A 12498-nucleotide genomic window follows, 5' to 3' on the forward strand; every position below is an offset into this window, starting at 1 on the left:
GCGAATAGAAATATTAATATAAATATTTAGATTTTAATTTTAAGTGACAACGTGCGTATTAGCCGAGGTAGGTATTATTTTCAATATAAAGCAATGGGATTCATAAAAAAGGGTTAAAAACTACCAACCTTCATTAAAATTAAATTACATTATGGTCGGTTATTTTTATAAACATAATATGATTCTCTCGTGCCTTTTGGTACTAATAAAACATTACGTAACTCATAGTCATGAATAATCAGATTAATATACCTAATATACAATACGAACAACATTTTTTTTTTCATTTTCCCATTTTCCCATTTTAATTTTATAAAATATAGTCCATTTAGTTAAAATATTACTTTAGATTACTTAGATTACTTCATGATACCTAACATTAAATCCAAAAATCATCACTTCGTGTATGTGACTTATTAACCTATTTTACCAGCTGTTAACAATGTACATAATTCATAAATATAACTATAATGCAAGTACTTAACACTTTTACTTGTTTTTCCACATGACAAGATATAATATAATATTTTACAAATCCCGGATCTCTAAATCATGATAACACGATATAATTAAAAAATAGTCTCGTGCATATAATAGGTGTGCGCATGGGTGAAAGGGTAACCCAGTGATGCGAGAGATGTGTAGAACTGGTGTGTAGCGTGTTATCTCACTGGACGGAATATTATAGAGAATAGAAAAAATTGCGACAACGAATTTCTTCAAAGAAATTTGCTTTCTTGACGGCGATAAAACAAATGACAATTTAAAATGTTTAACATTAAAGATACCTAGGTACTGGGAGTTATGCTGTTATTGTATAATTTAATCGAAATAAAATTGTAATTTTAAAAAGAAAAAGATTTTAGCAATGATAAGCTGTATTAGATAACCATAACACAGAGTAAAACATATTATGTGTATTAATAATTAATATTATACTGTCAATTCCATCTAGAACTTTTTAGGAGACTTAAATTGTCACAAAAACGGGACCCGGGGTCAAAATGGTCTCATTTCTCTTCTTCTGAATGACCCTAGCCACTATGACAACTTTATAAGTATAACACGGGAAAAAAAATGTAAAGTAGTTATAACTGTTATAAGCCTATATAACCATTAATTTAAGAGGACGTAGGTACTACTGGAATTTGTTGTCTCCGTCGTCGATCGTCGGATTTTACGTACCTATATAGTATAGCATAGATTAAAAATGCTCATAATACACTTCAAAACTAAATTATTGTAAAAAACTCACTTATAAACACTGATTATATTCTTACCATTAAGTTTCAAAAGAGTTCGATTCTCTTTAATTTTTAAACTAGCGACTCTACCCATGATCTGCCGAACATAAATTTGTTATGCTACAGACTTATTGTAATATAATACAGTCTACAGAGACAACAAATGCCAATGTTGTGTTTACGTCCTCTTAATTCTTTAGCAATATTCTCTTTATTAGGGACGATCTTAATACTATGTTACAAAACACAAATACTAAATTAATATTTTAATCATGTTTTTGTTCTAACAATTACCTTTATGGCTATACTTATTTTGTTCATTTAACACAATACACAAAAATCATCAAGTGATTACTGAGACACAGAATCACATATCTATTGTAATATTCTAGAATAGTTATGTTGTACTGACCGTCTAACCATATTGAACTTATTATTGAGATAAAAATAAAAAATATTATGGTTATCTACAATAAATAATTATTAGTAATATTCACTAGATTTTTTTGTTATACGAATAATTATACATTAAGGAATATTTAGCCATCCCATTATCCCAACAATATATTCAAGTACCTACTATTATACATACCTATCTAAATAACTCCAAATAACAATAAGTTATTATAGTTCATAGTTGCAGTTACATAATATACGTAGTGATAAACTTGTTGTAATTTTAACATAATTTATTGATTAATCTACTGTCAATTTTGAGATTACAATATCAAACATTATGTTATTAAATAAACGCGATATTGAGCTGTATAGTTTATCGATTTATCGTACACTTATATCATAATAGTTATATCGCTTTATATTAATATAAAGGATTAATAACACAATTAACAATAAAACAATTGAGTTAGAAATATGTAAATAGTATGTTGTTTACACGAGAAAAATATTATTTCATAATTTTATTATAATATGATATTATTGTTTTACATTTAAAATAATATTCTGTATACAGTCATAATGCCAAAACTATTGTATACAACGTGCTTACACCAACAGATAGCGCATTAAGTTTTATAAAAGAAAATAATTTAATAAACATTGTAGTAACTATATGTATATACTATATAGTAAGAAATTCAGAATATTATACCCATGGCTAAATAACTAGGTATGATCTTAGTTCCGTGATACGCATGTCGATGACGTCAGCCGGAAGGAATTCTTATCAATACCCGCGTATTTTTTAATTTGTCTTGTGAGTTGTGATTCACAATCTAAAATGAAAACATCTTGTAACATAATATTCTAAATTTCTAACATCACAAGTTGAGAGAACAAGTTTTTGTAGCTTAAAAGCGACACTAAAATTTATATATTATAATAAATACTACCTACTAAAGACTATATTATGTATTTAAAAGTTTAATATATATTTGTATGAATATTATAAACTATAAACAATAAATAGTTAACAATATGTATTATTTACCAGACTTTGCATTCACATTTGATTTGCCACATGCTAAAATCCATTTACTCTCAAAAACCGGACTTTTTGGGAATTATGAAACCGTACATTAGAATCTTTGTGGTTCTTTTTTTAATTTATTTCACAGTATTTTACTGAACACCAAGACATATTAATAAATTATTAATACTTCAAGGACTGCAAGGTTCAAATATACAACAATACAAGACCAAGAAAGCAAGAACAATAATGACTTACAAATTGTTACTTTGTTTATTTATATGAATAATTGCTAATTAGTACATATTATATAAATTACATATACATGTATATATAATTAGATACATAATGATACAATATGAGCAACCTATTAAGCTAATATTAAGTCAAGGAACACACTGTCGATATTATGATGTGAATATGTCATATGCATAGGCCATGATTATACCCATACCTAGACGGCTGAGCACCAAGTTATTTATAAGATATAGTTGTTAAGTTAAATCAATAATACAAATACATTTTTTTTCTTTATTTGTAGTTTTTACAAGTATACTACTATAATAGTAAATACATTTACAGTTTAGACGTTACCTAATTAATATTTACGAACTATAGTTCCACTTTTCAAATTCAAATTACATCTTGATTTAAAAAATTCAATTTAAATTATGAAATAATATACGACTGCCAACGCCCCAATCCTCTGAACATTTAATTTATTAATAAATTATTATTTATGTACATAATAATCTAATTTTGGGTACCTACCTACTCAGTACAAAGCTACTATTTAACATTAGGAATTAGGATTAATTACTTGATTTTAATAGGTACCTATTCGATGAGGATGTTTTATGTGTATATTGTATTAATTTGGTAGGTTTGTACATGTTTAAAACTTAGGTGGGTTTGGAATAATTTAAAAAATAATAAGTGATTGATATAAAATCTTTTCTTAAAAGTTAAATGTTTTCTGAAATAATTTATAAGTTAAGTATAAGCAATAATTATTGGAGTATTAATACTTGTTATTTCGTTAGCGGCATGCATAAAAAATTAATTTGCAAGGCTAACGTTATATTGATATAGTCATATATTTAGTTTAAATTGTACGTAATTACTATAGTTTTTCATTGTGTGACTTAGTGTAATTATACTCATCAAATGGATCATAATAAAATAATTTAATTAATACATAAGTTTCTTAAATTTTAATTTAACCTCTAATTTAGGTATGTAAGTATCAAATATTAGGTGCCTAAGAAATTAAAATTGTCATCAAATGTTCATTTTATCATTTTATAAACATACCTACTTCAATTTTCAAATTTTTTAGTTTTTTATTCTATAAAAATGTATATTTTGCATCTGATCGAACGAGGTACTGAAGTCAAAAATCGAAGCACTTTTACTGCCCCCGATCATGATGACAGACACAAAAAAAGAAAAAAAACACACACATCATGGTTAAATCAATACATTCATCGTTCTGCTCAGAATCTAAAAAAGTATTCTCATAAGTATCATAGGTAGCTACATTTTAAGTTTAAGTTTAGATGAAATTACATACTAAAATCAAGGATATCTGTTTGTTATTTTTTTTTTTTTTTTTTGTTAAGCATCAACTACACAGGTTATTAGCTTTTTACAAAAATTTTACATAATTACAATTTACATTTTATTATGCAAATTGATATTTTTTAAATATAAGATTATATTATGGTAGGTGAAACATGGACTAATTATTGCTTCGTACAAACTGTCGGGGATGTCGAAGTGTTTCCTATAGCTTCATTGAAGTTTGGGCAGTGGACGATTATGTGTTTGATGGAGTAGTTTTCATTGCATGAAGTTGCTTTGTTATTTTGTTGAAATTTAAAAACATTATTTGTAGGTATGTGTAACTTTTAAAGCATATTATTATTTTATTTTATGCGCACAATTCACACATTTTTAGACACTAGAGTGTTACCCACTTGGTACTTATCCACTTTTTGAATTTATAAGCTTTATAACAATTAACAATAATGATAAAACAGGAGTATTCAATTATTATACTGATGTAGGTACCTAACAACTATACAGTTGTTTCATTTTTTACATATTACTGTTATTATTATTAAAGCATATTACCTATAATATTATGGATTATTTTAATTGAGTATAGGTACCAACATAATTATACGGGGACGAAAATATCGACGATATTTTAAGTATTTACTTATAAAATATAATTTAACTTCGATACAGTTGCTGTAATACATTGTACTATCCTTGTCACACTTACACAAACACGTGTACAACCCTACCAACATAAAAACCTACATAAACTAAATGTACTCAAATAACCTCTACGACCATAACACCCCACACCCAAAAACCAAACTTCCGCGGGTTCCCCCTTATATTAAAAAAAAAAATATATATATATATATATATAATATATATTGTATAATTATATATAGGTATAGGTATATATATATACTATATAGGCATACTCGTTGCAGTATTTCGCATTAATCAAACATTTTACATCATCAATAACAAATTACATTACCCGTTGTGTACATAATATATAAATATATAACAATAAATATTTTGTACAAAGACCAAACTTTAAAAGCGATTATTTTAATAATAATAATATTGGTGTAAATATTAAATTCTATTTATTGATTTAAAGCACTACTATGGCTTCTCAAAATAAATAATAGCTAACCTATACTTATAGTTCATATGTTCATTATTTAAAGTGTTACTTACAGTAATGTCAGTAATATTAAAATTAAACATAAAAACAAATATTTGTCAGTTATTAATATGAATACGTAGATATACACACTAAATATAATATTGCATAAAAACGTCACATGTATTTTAATATTAATATTTTATTTAGATGGATATATATTGGACAATATTATAGATGTATACGGTAAGTACCTACAGGTATACAACATACAAGTAAACGTATCAGCCTATATCCCAAAACTATAATGTAACAAGTAATCAAATTAAGTTATTTTTTTAGCTATATATATATAGATAGCTTCTATAATCCATGATATAGTACGTTAGTAGAGGAGAATAAGCGATCATCAATCGTAGTCTCGTACTAGAATAGGTCACTCCTCATCACTTCATCAGTCTCAAATAATACATGATTATCTTATCAATAAGGAACCAGCGCCAATATGATGTGATACTTGTAAATCTGCCAAATTCATTAAAGCTCGCATCAAGATACTCAAAACCACTCTTTCACTCTACCAAGCCCTCAAAAACGAGAACACTGCTTCAATAAGTAAATTTTTCCATAATATAAATTTAAGCAATTCACTATAATAATCTATTATTACTTATGTACATAGACAACTTAGCCCCCCATGCCACACTACACCCAGAAAAATATATTTTGCAGTTTCAACAAACTACATTTGTTGATCATTAATAAACCCACTTTTGTTTAAATAAAAACGTATTAGTGTCTTAGGTAACTTTTTGTTAATATATATTAACATTTATTTCAACTTCATATATGATGCTGTGAACAATATAAAATGTATCCTTCAATAAAATTATATTGTACCTGTTAGGAAATATTTTAAAAGTTACATCTCATTATTATGTTGGGTACTGGGTAGGTACCTATACATTTTAACAATAATTAATTATAAATGCATAGGTAGGGACTGAAATAACCTTGGTCATGTAAATTTAAAAATGAATGTTTAATATTGCACTTTACTGTTCTAAATTATTTATAAATATTAAATAAATACCTAACGGCTAACAATAACACTATATAAAAAATTTAGGCAAATTTTTATAATAAGTATAGTGTTTAAATCAATAATCCGTTCTAAATTACAATATTGGAAATACGGAGTATATGAGATTGAAAAGTGAATATAAAATTATATTTATTTATCAACTGTTTTATTAAATGTGTTTGCGGTTCATAAATAAACATATACACGCATAATATATTATATGATTAATAAATAGACTACGGATAGGACACACTAGAATCACACACGGTTTCCTCATGGCCAAAGAGGAACCCCCCATCTGCACAACCTGCGGAACAAATCTCACTATCAAGCACATCATATCGGACTGCATAAAGTATAATCAAGAAAGGATCAAACACGGGATATCACACAACCTCGATGCAGCCCTTGGAGCCAATCACCAACTCAACGCAGATTTAATTAACTTCCTCAAACAAACCAATATTTATAACCAAATCTAAACATTCAAGCAAACGTAATGTAAAAAATAAAATAACTAATGGCCTTTGTTGCCGAAATTGTAAATGATCAATACAAAAAAAAATATAAAAATATTATATGATTAAAATACAAAGTTACCTATAATTATAGCTACCAGTTAGTAATGGTTTTTTTTGTCCATAATAATTTATGTATTATTATACCATTCTTTTAAAAACAAAGTAGATTGTATCTATTAGGTATCTCGTGCTTGTATGATATTATTAATATCTGTTTGTTAATTTTTAATGAAAAATTCATAATTTATTGTGTTAATGTACCTATATTAATAATCATTAAACAATTTAGATTACGTTTGATATTTGAACTGTATAAAAAAGGATTAAAAAATGTAGTAAAAAGTTTAAAGTAATAATAACTAATAATTAATAGGTACTTGTTAAAATACACTCTTAATATATTTGTATTGTTATTTACAATATTGTTATTTTTTATTTATTACAGATAGAAAAAAAATATTTACAATTTATACAGCAGTAGCATCTAATGAAACAATAATATTATTTTACGGCGGCAAATTATGTGCTTGGAATAATAATACTTTTTACTCATTATAGAGAGCAAAACATTATAATAGTTAGTATATTATCATAAAATATAACCCTGTAAAAAAATATGGATTGGTACATGTAGGTATTTTATTCAAATATCTTCTTCTTCTTCCTCTGGCACTTAGTACTCTCTAAGAGTTTTGGCCGCCAAAACTTTGGTATTCAAATATAACTGCATATTATCCTAAGTAATTTAATTTTTGAAATTACGCAAATGATTCTAGTTTTTATTATTTTATGTCATTATAATATAATGACATAAAATAAATAATATATAATAATTATATTATAATGTATTAATGTAAGAAACATTAATGTTTTTAACATTTGTTACTAAGGGGGTCGGTGTCGGATTTTATAACTATCTCCAATTATATAAAATGTAAAATGTAAAATGTATATTTTATATTATAGTTACTACCTTAATTATAATACTTTTTAAGTAATCTACTGCTCGATACCTAGTTAGGGAGGAGTTGATAAGCGATAACTATAAAAATATTGTTTGTTAATAACTAAAAATTATGGAAAAAATAAATATTTTTTGAAATAAGGAGTGTCTTGCGTTAAATAGGCCACCCAGTATATACATATTTTAATGTACTTTTTATTTATTATAGTAGTATAGTAAATTGCATTGCTACTAACAGTACAAACGCTCATGATTTATGGGTACTATGAGTGACAAACATTTAACATTCCCATCATGATATTCAATCACTCTGCCGTGAAAATACCAAGCGCACACGCGTCGCCAGATTTTTCGTGATTCTGTCGTATAGGTTATAGCTAGGTGTATTATAATAATGCATAAGAATCAGTCCTTTCAACGCAAATCGCCAAACACTCTCAGAAACGTAATACGGATAAAATTTATCACACCAAGCCGGAGCAGACTTAAATGAAATTGTTCATATAGCACATATTGCTTTAGATATATGTATTATAATTTATAACTTATAATATTTTGTGAAGGTGTATAATATATTATATGAAGGCACATTATATATTATCACGATAGGGGGAAAAGTCTAAATATAGAAATGTATATATTATGTAAATATATAATTATATTGAATTAAGTTAAAGTTGTATACTTGCTTACTAAATATTTATGGCGTGTATTTTTCACTCGCAATTTATTTAAAGGGTGTTACCATTTTTAAATTACAATTTGGCCTCAAAACGTCACGATTTTTATTTTTATAATGTAATACTTTTACAGTTGTATCCGCAATTATGTTCCATTTTCATATATCATATTGTAAGCATATACTGCCAGAAAATTAAAACTGTTTTTATTAGAAAATACATCAATTTAGTTATAGTTGACTTGAAAAACGCATTTAATTTTTACAAATTATTTAGTTATAATGTAATATTAATATTTTTAATTTTAAGGATTTGTGAATCATTATTTTTAGAAATAATAGCATAATTAATATTATATATGTATGGAAAATCGAGTTGTTCGGCTACAATAGTAATAGATACGCAATAAAAACTGCTTGAACATTTAAAACGAATAAAAACCATGAAACCCATGTACATTATTTAGGGCATGAAATTTAGAAGGAATTAATTTTATAAATGGCAACAAAAATTTGAAAAACAATATTATCATTAATAATATTAAAAAGGCTAAATATTTTTCTGTCATAATGAATTGCACTCCTGACGTCAGTAACAACTAACAATGAACAGCTATCTCTTTTATTTAGAATAGTTAATATGAATGATGACAACTCCCATAGTCCAGAAATTCAAGAATACTTTCTACATTTTATCCCTGATCAATCTACTACTGGATTAAATTTGTCTAATGTTCTTATTGATAAATGAAATTAATTTGGTATTGACATTATGAACTGCAGAGGGCAAACATACGACAATGTATCAAACATGATGTTTGGTATAAATATCAAGGGGTACAAACCATAGATAATATATTATTATCTATGATACAAACACGAGTAACCAATCAAAATCCAAGAGTATTTTTACTTATAGTTTAAATTTAGTGCTCCGAGACGCAGCTAAAAATTAATTTCAGGCATCAAAATTTATTGTGACAGTACAACGAATATATACAATTTTTTTCGCATCAATTAATCGTTGGGACATTTTCAAAAATTTTGAAGTATTTTTACAGTCAAACAATGGTCGGAAACACGTTGGGAAATCCGAGTGAATTGTTTTAAAGCGCTACGATTTTAATTATCAAATATAATATATTCACTAGAAGAAGTATTAGAAACAGCTAATGACTCAATTGCTAAAAGTGCTGATAGATCCTTAATTAGTGAAATAGGCACAATGAATTTATACAGTATAAGTCTATAATAATTTGGTATGACATAGGTAGTAGTTCAAGTCAACATAATAAGTAAAAGTTTACAAGGGAGAGATGCAGATATTAATATTTCAAATGACAATTTTAAAAAGTTTATTAGCTTTTTGAAATTGTACAGAGAATCAAGATCTTTGAATGCTAAAATTATTGCTAATAATTTGGCAGAAAAAATTGAAGTTGAACCAGTATTTGAGAAAAACCTATCAAGAAAGAAAAAGAAAAATTTTCACAATGAAGGAAACGATGAAATAATCAATAAAGAACAAGAACATTTCTTACTAGTTATAGATCAAGCAACTAGTTCAGTTGAAAATCATTTAAAAAAAAATCGAATCCTACAAAGATTATTTTGGGTTTTTATTTCGTATTATAAAATTACGATGTATATATTATGATGACAATTTAATAAAATGTATATTGTAAGGACCTTGAAATTAATCTGAAAAATAGGAATTCGAAAGATATTCATTTCATTGAGTTGTATAATGAATTGATTAATTTCAGATTGATAGTAAATGAAAAAAAACGACATATAATATCTGCGCACATTGTCTTAAGACTGTATTTAGCACTTATTCAATGGACATATAATATAGGCATATAGGCATTATATTTATATAATACCCTGTCACTCTGTTAAACAGATAATAATGTGATAGACTCGGTTGAGGGATGTCAGCTGATTCACAATTATTTAGGTACTCAATATTATTTTTTCATTATTCTACATGAGTTACAACTTACAACATTATACGATGTATTTGAACAAATATGTTATATTATAATATGTACATTAATAATTATTTTAAATGAGGCAGTTGTGCATAATAGAAGGAATCTCTTAAATCTTTATAGTATATAGTTTTAGATTTTTCACTTTTTACAGAAAGATAATTATATATATTTTAAAATATAATAACACATATACTATATAGCCTCAGATACTGCTGTATTATGCTTGATAATTAGTTAATTTTTATCATGTATATTAACTTTACATTCGACGACTGAAAATAAAAGAAACTATTTTATACGCCTAATTTTAATCATTGGTGATTGTGGTGCAATTTTGTAATACTTCTATTACTACCTCTATAAAATTGGTACCCACTGGCCACTGCTATTTTAGGGAAGTTCAAAACCGACCGTGGAATCGGCTTACAAAACTGTAAAATAGTATCATTTAATTGGTTCTTGAAAAAGCTCTCTGTAATTTCCAAGCAAATTGATTTAAGAAGAATAAATAAATTGATCTTAAATATACATCATATAAATTATATAGTGTTCAAGCATCAAGCTAATACTACCATTATTGTAAGAAGTTATAATATAATTATACTATAATTTAATGTTTTCAATATTTGTGATACACAAATATAAGCCGCGAGCCGTAGAGAATAGCTTAAGTTGATATTTATTATTTTTTATTTCACAAAAAGTCTATTAGATAATTACTCAAAGTTTAGGAGACAGCTCAATATAATATAAATAATATACTTTGTTGGTCAATTAAATATTGCTAACGTATGACGAATTTGTATGCTCTATCATATACTATAAGTTTACAATATTTAAGAAAACGTCACATGAGTGTTAAAACCTATAAACTTTTATCCGTCTTGTAAATTATGAAAAATATGTAAAATACGCGTTTAAAATAACAAATATCGCAGTGTTTTCGAATAAGTTGACCTATTACATAGCTTAAAGGTGAACGTCAACTTGTGCTTGTGCGTTAGTTTTCGCGATAGATTTAAAAATAATTAGTAATTAATACATCGATATAACAAGTGAAGATTGTATTTTAAAAAGTTTATGTACGAGTAAGAAACTTTATCGAAATACAATAAATGAAATAAATAATTAAATTGCAACGAATGGAATATTGTATAAACTGATTGTACATCATAATGTACCTAAAGTCTGGACGGCAAATAAGTTATCTATTTATATTTAAATCTACAAAATCTACAATACATAACGTGTGATACCCATGTAATAGATGATAAGTAAATTTCAAACGAAGCGAGCGAAATAATATTATGACATAATTTATGAGAGTCGGTTATTGGTGTTAACCGAATGCAGACATCAGGATTCTCGACTTGACCCACAGGGTACTGAGGTCTCACCACTCCCACTTATAACAATATGAATACACTATGAAATACTCACGACGAGTTCGAATATGGGCCTACTGCAGCTCTTGTTGGGCGCCATGCGGCCGTCGTCGTAGCGTTCGTAGCCGACGGGCGGCTGGCGGTCCGTTGTCACGGGAGCCGCATTGTATCGTCAAGCGTTTCAAACGCGTGCCCGGCACTCGTATTATACTCGCGTGCTGCAGACACTATGCCGTGCACGTCCACCGCGGGGTGGCCATGGTGTGCGGCCGTTCGGCGCGTGCGTGCGCGGGGCCGTGTTTCTACGCTTCAGTGTGTGGGTGTGCACCACCGTGTGTGTTCGGCGCGCGCGTGTGTTGTGATTGCGCAACGCTGCTGCCAAGGCACTACAGATTGACTAGGCCCGCCGTCCGCGCCGCCGTAACGCGACATACTCAGGAGCAGAGGTCCGCGGCGACGCCACCGTGTACAAACTACGGTAGCGGTCCGTACGCAGGCTGATC

General features: G+C 27.7%; 1 protein-coding gene across 1 annotated transcript in view; it reads right to left on the minus strand.

Moving 5' to 3' along the window:
* LOC107165597 (monocarboxylate transporter 9) overlaps window positions 1–12203 on the minus strand; it is a 68489-nt gene extending 56286 nt beyond the window's left edge. The window contains exon 1 of the mRNA XM_015513913.2: window positions 12051–12203. Coding sequence (XP_015369399.1) covers window positions 12051–12095 — 45 coding nt within the window. The 5' untranslated portion in view covers window positions 12096–12203. The remainder of the gene's footprint in view (window positions 1–12050) is intronic.
* Window positions 12204–12498: the final 295 nt, after the last annotated feature.

The sequence above is a fragment of the Diuraphis noxia genome, unplaced genomic scaffold (assembly GCF_037042655.1).
Source record: "Diuraphis noxia isolate RWA-SAM2 unplaced genomic scaffold, SU_Dnox_SAM2 contig0003, whole genome shotgun sequence".
In the NCBI taxonomy this organism is placed as follows: Eukaryota; Metazoa; Arthropoda; class Insecta; order Hemiptera; family Aphididae; genus Diuraphis; species Diuraphis noxia.